Source organism: Dipodomys spectabilis, unplaced genomic scaffold (assembly GCF_019054845.1).
Source record: "Dipodomys spectabilis isolate Male_0828 unplaced genomic scaffold, ASM1905484v1 ptg000229l, whole genome shotgun sequence".
Lineage (NCBI taxonomy): Eukaryota > Metazoa > Chordata > Mammalia > Rodentia > Heteromyidae > Dipodomys > Dipodomys spectabilis.
The window spans coordinates 1,686,671-1,709,136 of record NW_024870906.1 but is presented as its reverse complement, the minus strand read 5'-3'; the positions used below and the strand labels follow the sequence as shown (position 1 = coordinate 1,709,136).

The 22,466-nt window shown below is 43.4% G+C and overlaps 3 protein-coding genes across 5 annotated transcripts in view; 1 reads left to right on the top strand and 2 right to left on the bottom strand.

Annotated features, from left to right (window-relative positions):
* The window catches only part of Dock5 (dedicator of cytokinesis 5), a 138,168-nt gene extending 136,033 nt beyond the window's left edge, over positions 1–2,135 (top strand). Inside the window, exon 52 of the mRNA XM_042697792.1 lies at positions 177–2,135. Coding sequence (XP_042553726.1) covers positions 177–281 — 105 coding nt within the window. The 3' untranslated portion in view covers positions 282–2,135. The remainder of the gene's footprint in view (positions 1–176) is intronic.
* Positions 2,136–4,429: 2,294 nt separating this feature from the next.
* The window catches only part of Kctd9 (potassium channel tetramerization domain containing 9), a 30,187-nt gene continuing 12,150 nt past the window's right edge, over positions 4,430–22,466 (bottom strand). The window contains exons 7-13 of one of the 3 annotated variants that reach the window (XR_006150411.1): positions 21,008–21,075; positions 20,819–20,914; positions 19,896–20,045; positions 19,438–19,543; positions 18,550–18,683; positions 16,817–17,599; positions 4,430–4,440 (exon numbers count right to left, since the gene is read on the bottom strand). Coding sequence is in view for 1 of the 3 variants with exons in the window: in XM_042697793.1 (XP_042553727.1) it covers positions 17,483–17,599; positions 18,550–18,683; positions 19,438–19,543; positions 19,896–20,045; positions 20,819–20,914; positions 21,008–21,075 (671 nt within the window). In the remaining 2 variants the exon portion in view is untranslated. Of the gene's footprint in view, positions 4,441–15,738; positions 17,600–18,549; positions 18,684–19,437; positions 19,544–19,895; positions 20,046–20,818; positions 20,915–21,007; positions 21,076–22,466 lie in introns of those variants that run through there. The other 2 variants (XR_006150412.1, XM_042697793.1) reach the window with 2 other exon arrangements.
* Gnrh1 (gonadotropin releasing hormone 1) lies at positions 7,650–11,565 on the bottom strand. Its single transcript, XM_042697794.1, has 3 exons — positions 11,413–11,565; positions 9,587–9,682; positions 7,650–7,715 (listed from the first exon to the last, which is right to left on the bottom strand). Exons 1-3 carry the CDS (start codon positions 11,563–11,565, stop codon positions 7,677–7,679), a joined length of 288 nt encoding a protein of 95 aa, XP_042553728.1. The 3' UTR covers positions 7,650–7,676.

The following is a 22,466-nucleotide window of genomic DNA, read 5'->3' as shown; positions in this document are numbered from 1 at the left end:
CAAATCACACACACACACACACACACACACACACACACACACACACACACACACACATTTTTTTAACCTTACTTTTAACCTGACATAGCAATTCAAAGCCAAAGCAGAGTTTGGAAACTGAGGGAGGGCAGGGAGAGGAGAGGACCCCCTTCTAAAGGCATGTGTCTGCTCCCCAGATCGCACCCCCACTGCCTGTCCGCAGAGAAGCCAGAGCCCCACCCCCACCCCCTCCCAAAGCAAGGAAATCCGGCCTGGGGCCTTCGGAGCCGGGAGCGCAGTGAGGACCTGTCCGTCCACATTTCTGCACCTCCAGTGCCTTGGACACACTGCCAGACAGCCGGTCTCGGGAGAGTGGCTGCTTAGAGGGCCAGGACACTGCTCAGCAGGTCACAACCACTTTTGTTCTTTCAAAAGCTGCAGTAGAGGCTTGGGGCCGTGCTCCTGGCCTCCAGTATACCTGGGATTCCAGAGCTGCCCATGCGTGCATGCTCGCCAGGCCAGCTCATCTTCACCGTGATTCCACTGCAGAAGTGGAGGCTGGTTAGTGCAGTGAGGGGAGCACAGCTCAGGAGCCAACTTCCGGATGGAGTCTGAGTTTGGCTGCAGAAGAATAAGGCTGGATCTGCTTCCTCTTCTCCCACGCACAGCCCTGTGCCACGCACGCAGTGTGGTAGAAGTGGCTGGCCTCAGGCGCACTCTGGGAGCCGACAGCTGCTGTGTCTGCAGTGCCCACCGCTTGCAGGTGTGATCCACACTCCACGTGAACGGTGTTGCTCCTGACCAGAGATTCCTTCGAAGCTCTTTTGCACACAGACTTTCTGCTCCTCTTCCCGCCCTGGGGCTCACATCCCTGGCTGGATGGGACCACAGTGCCCGGTTCTCCAGCTCTGTTCCATCATCTTTGCAATGACGCAGCAGCCCGAGTCTGCTGCCTGATCTCACCCTGGAGAATGCAGTGTTTCCTTTTGATTATTTATTCTTCTTGATCATGGAGTTAATTTGATTACTAATGGTACTAATGTCAGTGGGCCTGTCAGAATGATAACTTGAGTGATTTGGAGGACCAAATAGAATACACATACCAAAACCCCAGGGAGCTTAAAGGCCACATAGAAGACTCCTTGTAAAAAGAAGTCGAAGCTGAACACGAGAAGTGGTGCTCTTGTATCTTACTAATAACTAGCTTGCTAGCTGTCCCCTGATGACACATCCACCTGGAAGAAATCTCTGATAAGGTCTTTAATACCTAGCCCTATTGGACAGGGTTTGAAATGTCCCAGTTATTTTGGTAGTGTTTCGATGTTGGTGGCAAGCTCAGGCTGGAGGTAGGGGAGAAGATGCTAAAGGGTCTCCCCCAAGACCTCTCCCAAAGTCCTTTCCCCCCATATCCGAGAGTACAGAGAGAGATTTCAGATGATGAGGACCAGCATTGGGCTGCCAGCCTCTTAGTTCGTGTGCATCATCAGCCGCCGTGTTCATCGCAAGGACCAACAAAACCAAAGCCTGTGAGACAAGCCCCACCACCACTCCAGAATGTAGCGTACACATTCTAGAAGAGTTATGGAAATGCTTATTCTTTGCCCTCAGGAGAGCCTCCAATGTGATTATGAAAAAACAACAACAAAACATGGGCTTTCAATTTTTAAACCCACTTATCTCAAATTCCAGTGTTTGGCAGACTCCTGCAGAGCACCGGAGTCCTCTGAGCATTCGCTCTGTCGCTCTGCAAAGCGTGGATGGTCCTGCCGCACAGGATCCTGGGAGGCTCGCAGGACTTGCGAGTTGGGCCTCTCTTCTCTCTGAGAGGCCTAGGTATGGTGTAGAATACCCTAAGGACATTATTGATACTATTTCTTTTTATTCGACATAATGAGGAGTGTGTGTGCAGATTAGTTCTGTACCTACAGCCCTTCTCCAAAACAGGGCATTGGGGGGCACGTCTTACATGGTAATTTATGAGGAGAGAAAATGTTAATAAGGTTGGGAGTGGATCTTAAAGGGAAAGCACTAAGGCCTGCAGAGCAAAATGGAGGCAACAGAGGCAGATGGGAGACCCTGGTGTTCTCTGAGCAGATCTGCCAGTGCCCAGATGAATTCTTTTATGATTCCCTCTCCAAATTACTGGGGGCGGGGGGGGGGGGAGGTGGGAATAGCTCTTTACTTCCAGAAGCCAGGAAGGGCTTGTCAGTATGAGATTGTAGAGAGACTGGACGATCCGCTTCTTTGGCAAGTTTGTGGAGCAGAAGAGTCACGTGTTTGACAAAAAGTCATACATAAGGCCAGCCCTGGAGTCAAAGGGGAAGACAGCAGAGATCACGTTTGGAATAGAAGAGAAAGGAGAAAAGGGGTGGAACTAGCCTTTATTTTTCCTTATTGGGAGCTCTGAGACTGAGCCCTTCAAAATTGTTATAGGCTCTGTAAGGATTATTCTATAGTTTGTTTCTCTCCCTCTTCATCCTGATGACTCATCTTGCCTTGAGACTGCTTTTTTGAAGATCATTTCTATCCAGTACGTACTAAGTTCTTACTGAGATCCCGGGACACGGGACTAAGCTCTCAGCATGCAGCGAGTCGATATTCAATGCAAATAGCATATAGCCGTGTGCTATAGGATTGGACAGGGTATTCAGCTAACACTGTGGCCCTAACTCAGGGTGCTGGGCCACAGTTCTCCCCTACTCTTTTGGCTTCCCTCCTAGACTCTAGAGTTTTAGTCATGCTCTCCTGCCAGGGAAGCTCACTGCAAACTCAGAATAAAACAGTGTGGAGCGGGATTTGTGAGAACAACCTACCTTTGTTAACTCTTTATCTCCCCCAGGTAGCGGGGCAACTTCTTATTGTAAAACAGAGATGGGCCATTCCCACAGTTCAGGGCACAAATATTAGAGGTACCCGTGTCACAGACACAAGCAAGACTCTTCCTGCCACCCCAGGAGGTGTCCACAGGTGTGGGGCACTGTGTTGTGAAAGATTTTATTTAGAAGGACCCACAAATTTGTGCCTTTTTTTCACTCAGGTATCACGCAAAGGGGAGAGATACCCCTCATACCACCATACATAATAATAACTATACAGTTATATACCTTCCAGAAAGTCCATAGTCTCCCATATCCTGTGCAGCCTAGCTCCTTTTCATTCTAAGTGAACCAAAATGAAGGCAACTTAGGAGGAAACTTCTGTACTAAAACTTTGAGGTCCACATACTGGAACCCTCCCCCTCTCCTTTTATTTTTAAATCCCAACTTGGTGCTTTGACCTTTGACTCTTAACTTTTGACATATGCTTTGATTTTTTTTTTTTCTTTTAAACACCAAATGATTCAGACTGGGGATGTAGCTCAGTAGTAGAGTAGTTGTTTAGTAGATTCAAGGCATTGGGTTACATCCCCAAGACTACCAAAAAAAAAAAAAAACCACCAAAAAACAGATTTATGAACATTGAAATAATGGTTCTTGTGTACATTGTTGAAATGTTGACACAAATTACCATAATTCTCTGTAGAATCTTGTTAACAAAGCCATGGCCGTAATTGTCTTCAGACTTTATCAGCCTGGTCTACTGTGTGACTTCTGTTTCTATAGTCATACTGTCTTTCCCTGTGTCATTTGGGGAGTTGATAAACATTGCTTCCTTAGAAGTCTACAAAGATAAGTTGGAAAAATATTTTCTGGCTGGATTCAGAGTTAAGCCATCAGTTCTAACGTACAAGTAGAAGAGCTTGCCTTTCTGATGAATGATTCCAGGTGGATTTTCAAGCTCAGCCAAAGCTAATCTCCTATACATGCTGCCCAAACTCATCTCTCAGTCACTCTTTGTGAGCTGTTCATCCAAACTTGGTGAAAAACTCCTTTGCTATGATTTTGTAACGAGTTGGGGTTCGTGCACAGACGATTAAGTGCTGTGCATTGAAGTAGAAGAGTTTTGTTCAGATTTGCTGTTATTTATTTTTTAAATTAAAAATGGAAATGTATTTTAAAGTTTATTATGTGTTTAGTTTTGTCGTTACTCTTAACGAATTGCAATCATGAATGTTGTAATAGGTCCTTTATTGACACCTTCTTCAAAACCCATCCCCCGAGAAGCCCAGGAGCTCCTTCACTACAGCCCTGTGCCTTGCGTCTTGACCTGGGGGGTCCTCCTGTCATCTCGTCAGGGAACTAATAAAAACGCAAACTGCTTGCTTCTTTCTTGCCTTTCCTATCCATGCAATTGGTATTGGAACCCCCAGCTTTCTGACGAGAATTCATTTAGTATGAAGCAAGCATGCCTTCCCCTGGCTCCCCTGGTGGCTCGCCGCTATAATTTTAAAACTACTTAGAAAGCTGAGATCTGAGGATTGTGACTGGAAGCCAGACCGGCAGCTAAGTCTGTGAGACTCTATTCCAATTAGCAACTAAAGAGCTGGAAATGGAGCTATGGCTCAATTGGTAGAGCGCCAGCCTCAAGCACAAAACTCAGGGACAGTGTCCGGGCCCTGAATTCAAGCCGCAAGACTGGCACAATAAATAAACAACTATAAAAAAGTAAAAGTGAGCCTGCCTTGTTCCTGGAATCATTATATGTGGTTCTGACCAAGTATGGTTAAGTAGATGATAAATATTTCGAAAACAGTAACTTAAGTTCCTGCATGTGCAGTTCAGCGGTGCAGACAGGTGCTCAGCCTGGCCTGGGTTACCATTAGTCTTGTTTTAATACTTGTGTGATCTTCTGCTTCTCTGCCCTTACCTCTGAAAATCTGCTTCCCCAGGGAGCAAACGGTGACCCCTCTCACCCCCCAAAGCAAGACAAAAGTGACCACACTGCACCAAAGCGACCAAGTGAACTGGGACTCGGGAAGGCACGATGTGAGAAACCAGAATCGTGAGCATGCGCGGGGCTTTGTTTCCGAGGTCGTGTGTCATGAGCACGCACAGGGTTTTGTGTCCAAGGTCCAGCATCGTGAGCATGTTCAGTGTTCCCACCACGGTGGTCTCTGTGAAACCACACACCCGTGGACACCCAGCTTCCGTGTACAAAGGTTCTGTTGTTCATCACAGATAAAGGCAAAAGTAAAGGAGAGAAATTAAGAGGATCTAGCTAGGTCCAGAGAATCTGTTTCTCTGTAAAAGCAATAATGCTCCACGCATAATTAGGCAGGTGCTTGTTAAAAGTTGCAGGTGGGGTGTGGGCCTCAAAGACCAAGTGAACGCATGGGCCTGGGACCTAGGATTCCCACTGAGAAACCCCCCTCTCCTCCACGATCGGGATCGCCTCGGGCTGGGAGCTCCTGCGGGGATTCTTGGCTATTTCTAGCTCTACAATGCTAAAAGCTATTATGAAAATGATCCGCCTATTTTCATGCCATTCTTTTTTGCTACTCGATGATGTAAGGCCGCAGTCATTGGTGAATGCATCACACAAAGTACATCATTTTTGTAGGTTTGCCCACTTTTTTTTTTTTTAAGGCTGCAGACTTCAAGTAACATGGATGAGGCCTTCCAATCGAAGGGATGGATCCAGTGCTCAAAGTCCACAGATCGAGTGCTCCTGGGTGCAAACTCTGCTGAGCTGCAGGCCCCTAGATAGATTCTATCAGAAGCCATAACAGCAGTGTCAATCAGCTGGGCAGGATCTTATTCACTTGAGCTCCGTAGCTACCTCCAAAGAAACTTCTCCAGAGAGGAAATCTGATGTTCCAAGTACAACATATACATTAAGTGGTCATGGTACCTTTAAGAATGTATTTGAGATTGTAGGTTATATTTGTTTCATAAAAAAATAGTTGCTGAGTGATTGGCAAATAGAAGCTCAGCTCCTGCTTGTATGTATTAATGAAATAACACGATTGTTCTTTTGTTCCACACATGGACTACAGATCTCATCACTCCCCTACTTTTCTGACCCCTGTTCGAATTTCTTAGCATTCTCTTTGTGGGTGGAGGGGCAGGGAGTAGGGGAACAGAGGTTTCATTTGTCTAATGAGGAGAGAAAAAGGAGCCTACACATTCCCCGCGAAGTTTGTGACTTAGACATTACCTAAGCTGGGTTGTGTTGTTGTTTTGGTGGTACTGGGGTTTGAACTCAGGACCTCACACGTGAAAGGCCCCACACTTGAGATATGCTTTCCCCTCCCTTCCCCCCCCCCCTTTAGTGATTTTTTCAGATAGCTCTTTCATTCTTTGCCCCAAGACCAACCTCAAAACTGGATTCTCCTACCTCTCTAACTCCTGAGTAGTTAGGATTACAGGCATATACCAACCACCATGCTTGGCCATTGAGTTTTTCCAGTGGTCTCCTGGGCCATTTCATGGTGATCAGTGAGAATAAATGGAAACACTAGTGTTACAGTGCCTGGAGCCTATGGAGAACTACGGGCGAGGCTCAGAGTCCTGTTTCAGCTCCAGTCCAGCTGTCAATACAGCAATGGTGGACGTGGGAGCAGGCAGAACCAAGCAGGGCTCTTACCTCCCAGGATCTCAGTTTCCTCAGAACAAAGATAATCACACCTGTTTTCCCTCCATGGATTAGTAACAATGTTTGTGCGGTGGTGGTATGCCGGAGCCTGACTTTGGTCTTTGTGGAGAGGGTAGGGAGGCAATACTAATTGAAGGCTGAGGGACATGGGGACTCAGGCTCTTGTCTTCAGTGGACTGTCTGGACAGGCAGGTGGACACTTACTTTGGGTCTGCAGTCCTTCTAGTATTGTGGACATGGTTACCTCTAAAGGTTCCTATGCTAGAAACTTGCCCCCAAGGTAAGGGTACATGAGGTAGGGAGACTTTAACGACTGGAGGTGTTTGGGTCACCGTGGCAGCTCCCTCAGGGTTAAGTCTTGGAGGTGGTTTCAGTCTTGGGACCACGTTCATTACCGTGAGGCCGTGGCCACTTCTGCATGTGCCCCCACTGTGCTTTGCCCACCACCTAGTTACCAGTGGCACAAACGACGCCCCCTTCCCTAGGTTGTGGCCTGGAAGGTGGACGTTCCCAGCCTCCAAAATCAAGAGCCAAGGTAGGCCTTTTCCTTACCAAGTGCCCAGATGTGGGCTTTGTGGTGTGTTGTGGTTGTTGTTGAGATATCTCAAGCTTGGCCTTGAACTCTCAGGCCTGAGTGTGGGAGGAGGCAGAGGTGTGGGTCACCTCATCCGGCAGCAGGAGTTAGACTAAGACGGCTGCACACTTTCTGTGTGTGCCTGGGCCAGAACCTATGGAGCCAGAGGGTCACTGGACAGCAGCCCCGTGAGACCCCTTCTCCCATCCCCAAGGCCTTACTGGGGTTCCACCTGACTTTGCAAGGGGTGAGGACAATCTAGGGAGAGAACTCCTTCCCACATGGCAGGGAGTCGTGGCTCTGCCTTAACTTCTGTGACTAATGGTCAGACATGAAGTTCGGGTCCTATGGAAGCTAGATGAACCAGTGTCTTCTGATCAGCGTGCACTGAAACCGTGGCTATTGCCCTGTGGGTTGACGATGGGGGGAGGGGGAGCACAGACACTTGATGTCACCTCATCCCCCTCCAGGGGAGTTAAATGTTTGCACATTTCTACCACTGTACCCATGGCACATCGCTTTATTAGGAAACGGCAGCTCGGTGTGGGAATGTCTGAAAGTCACACGATACACCCATATATACATAATGGGTCACAAGTTTCTTTGTCACTGCTACACTTCAGAGTTGAGGAGACTCCAGCAGATGGACTTACATCTTCTGCCCTGTTTCCTCTTCAATCAGACTTTGCTGAAAAACACAGGTAACAAATAGTATCCAGTTTGATCCGGCCAGCTGAGTTTTGTTCTATGTGTGACATTTTGATTTCTAAAATAGGGATTGAGGAGGGGCAGGTGCATTTGTTGTCATGAACAAGACAGTACTAGAGAAGTCAGTAGATGGAAATTTTTCCCCCCAGTCATAGGGCTGGAAATTAGGGCGCCTAGGTGTTGTCCCTGAGCTCAGGGCCAGCACTCTACCACTTGAGCCACAGCACCACTTCTGGCTTTTTCTGAGTAGCTTATTGGAGATTAGAGTCTCATGGCCTTTCCTGCCCAGGCTGGGCTAGCTTTGAACCACAGTCCTCAGATCTCAGTCTCCTAAGTAGCTAGGATTACAGGTGAGAGCCACCAGCGTCTGGCTTTGTTTTCTTTTGCTTGAGATAAGTTCCCATTGCGTAGCCCAGTTGGTCTCAAACTGGTTTTGTGGACCAGGTTGACCTTAAACTCTCAATCCCTTCCTGCCTTAGTGTCCTGAGTACTGGGATTACAGGTGTATGCCAACATGTCTTGCAAACTATGTCTTGTCAAACTGCTTACTAATAGTAGTAAGAAGAATAAAATCTACATAATAATAGCTTCAGGACAGAATATGAGGAAAGAGATGACAGCAATTTGTAATCAATGTGAATTAAACCAGCCTTTCTTTCAATTCCTTTGTAATGCCATGTTTGAGAGAATTCATTACTTATTATTTTTTATCAGATATTAAGAAAGTTTAGGACAAGAGAGGAAATAGAGATGTCTGCCCTCCTTCTTATTTGTCCTGAAGGCATGGGAGTTGAAATCATTCAAGAAAATTAAGTTTTATCTTCATACATGACTTATTCAGACTTTCCCTTTTCTGAGCATAATGGATAATTGACCATAATGCTTTTCAGACAGCTGCAAATAAGTGACCTGTGGAGCTCAAAGTGGCATTGCATTTTCATAGCTTCTGTACTCCATTTGATTTGTATTATGTTTTCCCATCAAAAGCCTATGTTATGAAAGCTCCAGTATCTCATACCTATAATCTTAGCTACTCAGGAGGTAGAGATCTGAGGATCATGGTTCGAGACTCATCTCCAGTTCACTAGCAAAAAGCCAGAAGTAGAGCTGTGGCTCAAGAGATAAAGTGCCAGCACTGATCAAAAAGCTCAGGGACAGTATCCAGGCCCTGACTTCAAGTTCCAGTATTGGTGCCTATATTTAGTTAGTAGATTTCCATTTTGGGTGAGAATTTGTTCTACAAAAAAACAAAACAAAACAAAAAAAAACCGTAGAAATCAAATCTGTGACTCTCTAAATATACCAGTTTGGACTTTTAAAATCCAAAGTGGAGAAAAATCATCTAGAGATGTTTCTGCTTTCGGCATTTCCCAGGATCCTCCAAAACCATGTCTTGGAACAATTGCTTAGGCAGCTGAGGGACTAGCTGAGTAGGTTTGATGGATGTACTTAGAGAATTAGAGTATAATTAGCCAACTGTACTCTAATTATACTTTAAGAATTAGCAGTGGGAAGAAATTTGTTGGCCAGAATTTGCGAAAAGTGTTGTCAAGATTTCAATGCAACTTCAGATGAGAAGACCAGCTCTTCCAGCAGGGAATACTGTCTAGCCACACAGCAGGGACACGGAGAGATAAAAGGGACCCCAACAGTTAGGAAGGTAGCCCCCACCCCCTGACAGTGCTAGGGGTGTTAGTACTCAAACCTTTCCATCTCTATAGGGCTGAATCAAGATCACTTCCAGAAGACCTGGGGGCGTGGCTCAAGTGCTAGAGCCCTTGCCTAGCAGGAGGTTCTAAACTCAAACCCTAGTATGGCCAGAAAGGAAAAGAGGAAATCACTTCAACTCACCAGAGCGGCACGCAGGTCCCTCAGGGGAGAATGAGTCTGATGGACATTGCATTCGAAGCGCTGGGGTTCTACCAGTTGATCTACCTCTTTGGCTATCTGAAGGCAAAGAATATGATTGTTGGAGATGGGGCTGATTAGATGAAGTGGTATTTTCCATCTCCACCACAAATCATCTGTGGGGCGTGAGGTCCAGGAGCGGTAGACCCCAGAAAGAGGAAGAGAGTTGCAGCATCAGGATTGGGGGAAGACACTAAGGGCAGAGCTGCCATTGGACATTTTTTTTTTTTTTTTTTGCCAGTCCTGGGGCTTGAACTCACAGCCTGGGTGCTGTCCCTGAGCCTCTGTGCTCAAGGCTGGCGCTCTACTACTTGAGCCACAGTGCCACTTTTGGCTTGAGTAGTTTATTGGAAATAAGAGTTTCACAGGGACTTTTCTCCCTGGGCTGGCTTTGAACTGAACTGCAATCCTCAGATCACAGCCTCTTGAGTAGCTAGGATAACAGGCATGAGCCACCAGTGCCTGACCCATTGGGCATTTTTACACCGGGACGGGAGATGCTGTGGACAGGAAGGATAGACATGATGAAAGGAAGTACTTTGAGCCTATAAAAAAAATGGTACACACAAAGAAACAAGAGCTTAGAGTTGTGAATAGAGTTGGCTTTTGTTTTCAGGCTTTACTGAGATGTATATATTATTTATTATTTATATATTATTATATATTATATATATTTACATATCATCTCTTGAGAGGAGACTTTCAGATTCTGGGACTTTTATCTTTAGTTTCTCAAAAACAAACAAAAAACAAAAGCCATGCCTGTGGCTCATACCTGTAATCCTAGTTACTTAGGAGGCTGAGATCTGAGGATGGCAGTTCAAAGCTAGCCTGCGCAGGAAGTCTGTGAGACTCTTATCTCCAGTTAACTACCAGAAAACTGGAAGTGACACTGTGGCTCAAGTGGTAAGGCACTTGCCTTGAGATGAAGAGCTCAGGGACAGTGCCCAGGCCCAGAGTTCAAGCCCCACAACCACCACCAACAATAAAAACTATTTATTTCCAGGTAAAATGAAATGGTTTTAAGTTTTTCCAGCTAATTTTCCCTTACTTTTTTATATTACTCAGCTAACATAAATAGCTTTTTGCATGTGTGTCCTGGGACTTGAACTCAGGGCCTCTTGCTTTTGCTTAGCATTTTTCTCACCAATGGTGCTCTACCACTTGAGCTACACCTCCAGTTCTGTCTTTTGTCTTTCTGTCCACTCTACTTAATTGGAGATAAGAGTTTCATGGATTTTTCTGTCAGGGCTGGCTTCAAACCTCAATTGTCAGGTCTCAGCTAAGAGGTGTAAGCTACCTGTGCTGGGCAAGAAGTCAGACTGTATAATTTTTTAAGTACCCCACGACAATGCTGGTACTCGTGCTGTAATCTAACCTATATGAAATTAAATCTATACTTTTCTTCTTCACAATATTTTCCCCTATAAGTTTGCTAACTCTTGGACTCCAAGTCTCCAGCTTCTTTCTGCTTAAACGTCTGTCTCCATCCATCCTCGATATGAAAGACGCTGATTGAATGTCATAGAGATCTGAGAGTCTGACACGCTGTCTTGCCCGTGTTGTCATTGGTCCTGACCCACTTCTTTCCGTCTTTGTCTGAATTGAAGGTAGGAAGATGGCTTCTGCAGTGTGCACAGCTCATCTTCGGTGGCCTGTGTGTCCTGGGTAGTCATAGTCTAGTAGTCATAGTCATGTCATAGTAGTATAGTCATGACCAAACTGCAGCAGATCAGCTAGGTCTTACTTTGAAGCTGAGGGTGACTTACCTCTTGGAAAGAATCCAGCAAGTTCTCTGCATTTCTCTTCCCTCCGGGGCGCAATCCATAGGACCAGTGCTGGCTGGAGCAGGACTCCATGCACAGTGCCAGCAGAACAAGTGCAGCCAGCAGCTTTGGAACTGGCTCCATGCTGCAGGACATCCATACACAGAATGCACCAGTGGCAGTGGTGGCGGGGGGGGGGGGGGGGGGGGAGGGAAGAGTGAGGAACTACTCTGGTACAGCCCCGCATGGGTATTGCTAACCCTTCAGAGGAGGGATATGGGAGTCTCACGGTTTTTACACACAGGCATTGAAACAGAGAGACATCTGCTTGCTTGTTTGAGTTTCTAAACCACCAGGGACAAACCAAAACAAAAATGTGTAGACACGCGTGGGTGCGCGTGTGCACTCTCTCTCTCTCTCTCTCTCTCTCACACACACACACACACACACACACACACACACACACACACACCTGTACTTTAAACTCTAATCTTCAGTACTATTTTTGTGCTCATTTTATTATTTGCTTACCAAAACCCAGGATTCAATTGTTGTCAATCCCATTTTCTTGCCATTACATTTTACTCATTGGTTTTCAACTATTTTTCCTGGACCACCTGCTTTGAAAAGTAGTCCCTTACTAGATATTTCTGGCTCATATAATGTTGCTTAGCTTTCAGAGGCCTAGATGGTAGTACTAAGGACATTTTGCTGACAATCTGTCCTGAAGTCTTTCAAGTATTACTGCTGGCTTGTCTGTCTGTAACAATGACAGGACGCCATACTGATCAAGGTGATGAGTCCTACTACTTGCCTTGCTTTCTGAGAGCTTCTAATTGTTCATTGTCACCTGCCTCTAAATTAATTTTCATTTAATGGGAAAGTGGCTAAAATTAACTGGTCAATGAGCTTTTGGGTTCTTTTCAAAGGCTGCATTTGTGGGTGTGGCTAGGGTGACAAGGTCACTGAAGGTCAAGGTGTCCTTAGGCACCATCATACCTGGTCTTAACTTTTAGGAGTATAAAAAGCCTGGAGATATACAATAGCATACACACACACACACACACACACACACACACACACACACAAAATTTTACCTGTTTGGAGGCAAAAGCCAACAGGATCTCAAGCTTCCTTTGAGGTGTGTTGCCTACTGTGATTTTTCTATTCTCCTAGCTTCCTTTTTATATGACATTTTGCTAGGCCATTGAAATCTTTCCTGCTGGTAAATTATGTTGCACATGAAAAAAGGGTTTTTGTAATAGTCATTTTAAAAATAAAGCCCTTTAATGGTGTATATAATTGGGACACCCGCTGGTGTATCTGTTAAGTTTACTTGTCAGGCCATTTAAAACCTCTGCTAAAACTTTTACAGCTAAGACCCCCATTCAAAGAGATTAAGATCTTAATCTTAATTAAGATTCCCTTGAGGAAATTGGCAGCTCTCCCAAGAAAAAAGATGTCTGGTATTAAGTGAGGTTAAATGTGTACACAAGAACTTCCTCCAGAGAGAATATGCAATTAGAAGTCGGGACACTTGGAAGCTTGTCTTAGTTGTTAGGATTCCATTTGCACAAGGAAGGATTTAAACCAGGTGATCACAGAGTTGTTTCCAATTTTAACCATGTGCTTTATTGATAGGTGATCATTGTCATTTTACCAACCCATACAGGACCCTAAAGCAGATGAGACCGAACATGAGAAAACACCCCCCAGTTCCTTTCCCACCAGTCCCTCCTGCCCTCTGAAGCCGTTGGTAGCATGAGAAAGGTAAGAAACCCAGCACTAAAACAGATGGAGAGTGAGAACATACCACACAGATCTGCTTGTTTAATAGATACTTACAGTTAAAATGTGCAAACCCATGTACCCAGCGCGTCAAGCACAGGGGAGAAGCAACAAGTGCATGGAATAAGCACCCAAATGTTTCTTTGAGTCAGGGTCTAATATATTGCCCAGGCTGGTCTGAGAACTCGAATGATCTTTCCACCTCGGCACCTTAGTACTGGGATTGCAGGAATGTGACACTAGCCTGGCAACTTTATCCACATTTTATAGATATACCGCCCCCTACTCCAAGGCATGACTTGGGACATGTTATTCACACAAGCATTTAAAAGATAACTAGAACTCTTTACTCATTCATTACCTTCCTACAATTTACTGATTTATATAACCCATGATTGTCAGAGATTCTCTCCTATTTCATCACCTGTTAGTAGGCCCTGGCATCTAGTCAGCATTCATTAAATATAGGTTTGAATAAATGAGTCAAGGAATGAATGAGGCAGCATTTTTTAAACCAGATTAGTCCTCCTATTTCTTCTGATTTTGTTTTAAATATCTTCTCTGATAATTAAACCTTGATATACACTAAAAAACCCAATTTGTTCATTTTAGAGTTGATTGGTAACTTCTCAGGTGACAGTCATGGAACTGGAAATAATGTCATTTTAAGGATTTCAAGTAAAGAGCCATATAAATTTCAAGTACAGAGTTCACTTTCCCCTGGTTTGCCCAGCCTCTTTCATGATTGTTTTCCAGTTCTCCAGGGTGAAGATGGGGATACAGCTAGTGGGGAATTCAAATTAAGACTGACTTGGAGTCATTTTAAGTAGTTTAGATATGGTGACTAAAGAGTAGAAGCTCAATTCACTCGACTACACACACGGAGAGGTTATTTCTCAGTCAGAATTCGTTAGGTTTGAACAGTGTTGGTTCAAACTGTTCAATTCCGTTCCTTGAAGGGTATACTTCTAAGTGTTGCTAAACAGAAACTCTGGTTTCGGTTATGACTACTGGGGATGCAAGTTAGACTTGGGAGTCCTGTTATGTGGACCCCTTACTTCTGGACAAGAATCACAGGGTTTCTTGTAGGTGTCAATCAACTGGTATTGAACTTGAGAATTGCTCTGAAATGTTTAAGATGAACACAGAAACATGGTCTGAGATTATTCAATAAGCTGCACGTTCTCTAAATCTGCATTGGTCTGGTCTTAGGTACAGAAACCTTAAAGATAAAGGCAAAATTTGTGTCTTACTTTCCGTACTATTAGACGACCCAACTACTATGCAATTAAATGTGCTTTGATGTTTAGTGACCTGCTTTTTTGGGCACCTCATAACTCCATTTACTAAAGAATTCAATTTAATAAATTGGGTTTAAGTTGGCTTTTACTTTGTCCTATTTTTTTCCTCCAAAATTGCTTCGTTTCTAACACTGAAACACCTCAAAGTTATAATGATGATGATTTCATAAGCTTGCTGAAGGGCAGATGATGTCCTAATGTAAAATCTCAGCAGGAAGAACTCAAGGTTAACTGCAGCTGACATGAATCACCAGGTGATGAAAGGGGCCCAGAAAGCTAATCCTCACCTAAGGTGCTTCATGCTGAAATAATTAACCATTTTCTTTGCAGTAGTGCACCTTTTGATTTTAAATATACTTTTCCTTAGGGACTTAGTACAATTGTAGGATTTTCTTTTTCATATATTAAGCATGACTTAAAAACTGATTCCAGGGCAGCATTCTAGTTAAGAGAACAGAGAAAATATGCGAAATAATTGGTTTATAATGGAAACCTTCTTAAGAATCTTGACAATATTTCTTACAAAAATTCCCTTGGAACTATAGTAATTGAAGGAACTAGATTCGGTTACATATGTATTGCTTTACCAGGAATGGGCTATGTCTGTCCATGCTACTGTTTGGTACGTGATGGGACAGGCATCTATGCTTCTGGTTGGCTGCTCAAGGCCAGGTGTTTGGTTGGATACTTTCCTGTGTTCTGAGATAATGGCAGAGCTGTGCAGTGGTTCTCTACTCCTGCTCATTTAGACTGTACTCAAGCAGAGAATTGAATTTTATCAATGTATATGATCTAAACAATTGAGTTTAAGACTTCTCCCCAACCTCCCTCCCCCCAACTCAACTATTTGAACCCATGTGCGTAGACTTTCCATCCCTGGGCAATATTTGGAAACTTCTTTCTAGTTCTTTCTCCTAGTTGTCAAACAAAAAATGTGTTGGGAATAGACCAGATATTTAACTTTATAAAGCAAGTTGGTCATGTTCATCAGCTAGAGGAACTCAAACAAGTAAATCATTGGAAGGCACTGTCCTCTTTCCGTTCATAACTAATATTGTTAGCATGGTGCATTCTAAGAAGAGGATAATAATCATGTCCAAAGCAACAAATCTGCAATGGTGGACTTTCAAGCAGATCAGTCCATAACAAACACTATGCTACATTTCCTACCCAACCCCCAATCCCTGGGGAGGGTTGTCAGCCCATATCAGAGAAATGCAGGGAAATAATAGAAGGAATATCTCTCCAACATTTCATATTGTTTATTAATGCAGTTTCTAAGCACACTGTGTTTCAATCTTCCAGCTCCTTCTGCAGTTTTAGCTTTGTCTACAGAGGTACCCTTAAGTGAACAAACATACTCTATAATTTGTGAAAATATAGTACAGAGTGAAATGATTTAAATATAATTTAGGCACATATTGATTATGAAAATAGATATCTTTCAATACAATACTTCTCTGTCTTGGTAAAAATAATAAAGCAAAGAAAATAATTTATTTCTACAGTTGCTTTCCTTCCCCTGTAGAGAAGCGCCCTCCTCGCACAGAGCCGGGTAGCCCTTCTCTGCTGAGGAAAGCTTTGCATATGTCGAGAGAGAAGCTACAGAAATACTGAAGCCATGTCGTCCTCCTCCAGAAGACAGGTGGTTCTCCGTGGCTCACTGCTGAAGGTAAGATGAGGCTATCGGATTCAGAACCCATTTGGACACAGCTTCCATCCCTGCTCTTGGGGTACACATAAGGACACTGGAAGGGGAAGGAGTAAAGGCTCCATCTCTGCTGCTGTAACAGAGATAATGACTCAAGAAAACTGGGCTAAATTTTGATTAAACAAAACAAAGCCAAAACACATGCAACAGAAAACAGAAGTAAAAGAAGCAAAGGTGCTGACCAACTGGCACTACACTTTAGACCAGCCAAATGCCTTTTGAAATGCATTTTTTTCGGTGGCTACTATCAGACATCAGCTTGAAATTCCTCATTCCCCAGTCTGCGGTTTTCCGCTGACCCTCCTGCCATATGGTCTTCTAATGAGCAACTGCCACATTAACTCTTAAGTCCACTGCAATTCTAAGACTAAATTTCTAAGCTGGCCCTATGAATTGGCATTTGGAGTAAATGAGTACTAAGGATGCACCTTTGGATTTTTGGTTCTGAAGTACCTCTCCATGCCCGTGTTGATCGTGTACTAAAAAAAAAAAAACCAGACCAGCAGTGTTGGTAGATGGACCTTGCCAAGAATGACCCTGCACCACACTCATTCTGGGGACACCAGAGCTACAGGCACATCTGCCTTCATCTGATTCGAGTGACGACCATGGTACGGTCTTTCCTCCCTCTCTGCCTCAGTGAGAAAGAACAAGATATTCTTTTCATGTAGCTACTTGTTCTAAAAAGTAAACATCATAAAAATGAACCTGAAAACAAGAGCCTTAGGGAGTCTGAGCTCACCACATTCATAAGGTGTGCAGGTATTTAAAGGAAGGAGGCATCACTAAAGCTATTTATCAACCTGAACGACCTTTTCAATGTTCTCATAAAGTTTAACAATTTAAATATCCATACTGCATCTAGGTATTCAATAAATATAATTGCATATGTTGTGCTTTTCATAAATTAAAATTCTCAAATGCATCTTCAACCAAGATGGCATTTCCACATCATGCCTATTTAAAAGCAAAGGTAAGAGCTACTATTCCTGATCACAAAACCAGGCACCCCCCACTCCATTCAAAAGGCAGCAGTATAATCTAGATTCCTTCTCTACGTCTATTAAGTGAGTGCTTTTCTTAAAATCAGAATGTGGGGGGGAAAATCCACTTTTCCCCCTTTATGCACCACTGAGAAAAAGCATAATCCGCTAAATGTTTTTTAAAATTCCCTTACAGTGTTATTTCTTCTAGACATCTGAGTGAGTGGAGAAAGAAAACGATTAAGGAAACCATCTTTCCTCTTGGCCATCTTGCTCCAGCCCCTGAAACCTCATCTGACACTTTGCGACATATGGAGCGGCGTCAGCATCTCTTCAAAGATGGCCCCCTTCACGTTGGAACCTCGTAGGTTGGCTTCCTGAAGGTCACACCCAGACAGATCACAGTTCTGCAAGACCAAGGCAGACTTGTGTAATGCATGTGTGGAATTAAGTTCTCAGCTGATACCTCACGAAATGACTGACTGTGGCCATATTAGGACGCTGCTCCTGTAAAACCAACCTCTTTCTGGCACTTCGTCTCACCTATCTTAAAGCCAGGTTCTTCTATCTATATTGTAACCCTGAGCCACAAACATGTCCACAAAACATGTTTACATGCTCAACAGAAAGGTGAAAAGGAAGCATACCCACTGTTCATATAAGGAGGCATTGAGGATCCAGAATGAATTCCTATATGATAACTATTATCTAAACCAATTTACCACAATCCCACACAATAACAAAAGAAATGAGATGAAGAAGCCTATTTTTAAACATAGTTAAGATTTTACTTAATTATTAAGAAATGGGGTGGATCTGTCCATTCTGCAGCCCTAACACTTGTACAGCCGGAATGGCCTTTCACTGAAGGTGCTACTCTACAGGCCCAATTTGGTGACTTCAGGTAGATGCATAGAGCTGGATATTAACTGAGATCAACAAAGGGAGATGACACGGAGATTCTGCTCAACACTCTGGGGATGGCCGAGGCTCAATTACAAAGTTAAATTAACTTCCTTGGAATCTTAAATTTATGAAAAATGTAGTACACTAGATGAATAAAGCCTCCATCAATCAAATGTACTGCATGGAAAAGACCCAGGACAAGGAGAGAGAGGAAGCCAGGCAGGCTGAACGTCACCCGCGCCATCCCTGGGGCAGCGGTCTCTGACTGGTGGTAGATCAGCTCTGGAACTGAAACTGATGTGGACAAGGGAAGGGAACCCAGCCCGCCAGCTGCATTGGAGCTACCTGGCCGTTGTACCAGCCAACAGCTTTGCTTGTGACTCCAGTGAATTGTGCATGATACAATGGATAATTCTGGACTCCGGGAACTCATCAGATGCTGTGAACTCACCTCTAAATCAGTGCCTGCGAGAGTTGCCCCTCTCAGGTTACAGTTCTTCAACTTCGCATTTTTCAAGGTGGCGACTCTCAGGTTAATTCCTGTCATCTGACTTCCTTCCATATCCACACCTTTCAGATTAGCACCTGCAGGATACCGAGGAGTTCAACTTAAAACTCCTATTGGAAATGAACCTGAAATCTCAGTTTAACCAGCTTACATAAATAGACTTCCATGTTATGATTTGCTTATGTACGATAATAGTATAATACCTCATCAGTACTTTGAGGAGAGAAATCAACTCTGTCTTTTGATAACTGGTCCTTTTATAAAATGCCTCCATAAGTTTATGAGAAGGGACATGAGTACTAAACCTCCTAAACACACAATCAACAATGTCCAGTTCACGAACACAACAGCACGCTAGTGCTTTATAAAAACATGACCAAAAAAAAAAAAAAAAAAACCAACCTTTCTGGCTTTGTGCATAGTGAAATTCTGCCTTTTGGTCAGTATAAGAATATTTTATTCTATTTGAGGTAGGCATGGGTGGCTCATGTCTGTAATCCTAGATACTCAGGAGGCTGAAATCTAAGGATCTCCATTTGAAGCCAGCTTAGGAAAAAAGTCCACAAGATTCTACCTCCAATTGACTAGCAAAAAAAGTCAAAATGGTTTATTTTATTTGAAAGTAAAGATGTTGATTCTCCAAGTAAAGCCTTATTGAATAGTCAAGGCTTTATTTTCTTGGAGTCCTCAATTTTGTGCAGCACAGAGTGTGAGCACTGACCACACGCTGAAGCTGACGGGAAACCAATCTATCTGGTACTACCCTTTGCTGGGCCTTTTCATTACCCTCGGCTCTCATCATACAACAGGCGTTTACCCAGAGGCTCTCACCTTCCAAGTTGGCTTTAAGACCAGAGGGATCCTCAAAATTACACAGCTTCAAGGATGCGCCTTCTGCATTAGAACACAGCATCTTGACCCCCTGGAGATTTGCACACTGCAAGAGAACAATCTTGGTTAAGATGTATACTTTGATCCCACATAGTGCAAACAATAAATCACATAGAAAAAAGGAGGAAAAGGCCAAATTCAATACATTCAATATTTGCAAGACTTTTAATGGAAGCCAGGAAGAACTGATTTTTTTAAGTTCTCTTGAAGAAGAACTGTTTCAGGGACTGAGGGCCTGGCTCAAGGGGCACAATGCTTGCCTACCAGATACAGTTCAGTCCCCAGAACAAAACAACAAAGAATTGTTTCAAAAGAAGCAAACACCAAATTTACAACATGTCCATTTCACATGAGACATACTGGTTTTAATTTTCCTTATAGCCCAAAAGGATTCTTACATCAAGCACTGATCCTGAAAGATCAGCTCGTTCAAGATTTGCACAGCACAGATTTGCATGAGCAAGGTTGCAGCGGCTTAAATTGGCCATTTTGAAATTAATGTATCGGAGGTCCAAACGAGAAAGATCAGCACCACTGAAATTTAACCCCTGAAATAAAAAGCACAAAGTGTCATTGTCTTTAAATTATCTTCTGAATTAAATTTAATCTCTATAGCTAACCATCAAAGCTTTCAGAAGCACACCATAATTCAGTCACTTGGGAATTTATTACAAAACACAAATGCAATTTAGATCATGAATATATTTCTTAAGTGTGTTTCTCATAAGGAACTCTGCATATATTAGGATATAGTCTGTCTGTACTTCACTTATACATAGAAGCTTCTAAGGAAAAATCTCTACCAGTGACATACTTGCTAATCAGTGTGATTTTAGTTAAAATTTTAGTAATGCTTTAAACCTCATTAATTCAAGAACTCAGGAATTTTATTAAGAAACAAATGGATATTTGAGTTTTCAAAATCTGCGCTGCTATAATATGTAAAGGTAAAAGTATATGCTACTGACTAACCACACATAAGCAACTGGGCAAATACTTTTTAAAGTATTCAAAAACTGGTACACTAGGCACACTTAGATAATAAAAATGGCAAGTGTATCTCTCTTTGGATAGCCATTATGAAAGGAAATTAATGGTGTGGCCCATAATTAAATTTTATGTTGCAGGAAAAAGGAAACCAAGACAAAATCAGAACAAAAACCCTAGGAGGGGGTTGGACCCAACAGAGTGCCGGAGGATGCCACTGTCCAGGGAGTTTATTTGCATGGATGAAGACAGAACAATGAAACTTGTTGGAAAACAAAACCAAAGCTACTCGTACTTGTGCAATACAAATGTCACATAAACATGCTTTGGTTACCTGGCAACGCAATTCTGATTTGGTTGGTGTGGCTAGGAGAAATCGAACAAATTCCTTTCGGGATATTGGCGAATGGTCCTCTGGTGGTTGGGAGTTCTTGAAAAAGGTATTTTAAGAAATTAGTGGGGCTTTTTGGGGATACCCACAATAAATCACTGCTGATCAAATTGAAAAATTAAAAAGCCTCACCTTTATTGCCACTTCGAGGTGCTCGATCAATGAGTCAATGCCAAAAAACCTGGCTTCTTCTAACACACCTGTGGGAACAAGAAGCAGGGCACTGTCGCAGCCAGCCATTCGTTTCCATGTGTGCTACATTCTCACAATGGAACTGAAATTCAACAAATGAGTTAAGAGCGGGCAAGGCACAAAAAAAATACTGAGAAATATCTACAAGCCAGCTGCTCTGCAATGGGAAAACCAGAAAACTAGTTCATTCAAACAAGAGCCTTCCATTTGCAAAATTATTTCAGATAATTACTTTAAACTGGCCACAAGCAACTGATTTGGTGATTTTACTGAGAATCCAATAAAAACAATTAGTTCATTTAATCTTAACATTTCATCTACTTTTTTAATGGAGTGAATCTGATTAGGTTTGCCATAAATATCTTTTGCTTACTGAACTGGAAAATGGTAGAAATAAATAAAAGTTTACATCAACCTCACAACAAAACTCTGAAGTATAATTGAGAAACTATTTTTTTGGGGGGCGGGGGTCAGTTATGGGGCTTGAACTCTGGGCATGGGCGCTGTCTCTGTGCTCTTCAGCTCAAGGCGAGTGCTCTACCGTTTGAGCCACAACGCCACTTCCGGTTTTCTAGTGGTTTATTGGAGATAAGTCTCACAGACTTTCCTGACCAGGCTGGCTTTGAACTGTGATCCTTAGATCTCAGCCTCCTGAGTAGCTAGGATGACATGCATGAGCCACCAACGCCTGGCTAGAAACTTTTCTTTTTAATGTACTGTTACCGAGGCTTGAACTCAGGACCTGAGCGCTTTCTGTTAGCTTATTCTGATTCAGTAGCTACACCCCTCACAGTTATCGTTTTGCAGTACTGGGATTTGAACTCAGGGCCTCTACTGTAGCCATCACCCCTTCCCCACTGCCTCTTTTTCAGGTGCGGTCTTACGTTTTGTCATAGAATGAAATCCTTCTACCTCTACTTCTACCCCCTGCATAGCTAGGATTACCCATATGTACCATCAGACCTGGCTTGTTTCAAAGAGGTCTTACTAAGTTTTGTTGTCTGGGCAGGTCTCAAACTTTGGTCCTCCTGGTTTGGCCTTGTGCATAGCTGGGATTACACGTGTGTGCCACCATTCCTTGACCTAAACATGATCTGCTCTGTGAAAACCCAACTCAATTTCTAATGATCCAATTATCAAATAACTCTCATGGACAGGCAACACAGTGCCTATGGAGCCACACTAGCACATGGTTTTCTGTTCATGCCAGGGCCCATCTCTGGACTTCCCCCATGGGACAGCCACGTGAGAATATCTCCCTGCAGAAAACCACTATAAAGTAGTTCTACTAGGGCCTCTCTCAGTTTATCAAGATCTCCTGAGATCTGAGCATCACAGTTTAAAGCAGCCTGGTCAGGAAAGTCTATGAGACTCTTATCTCCAATTAACCACCAGAAAA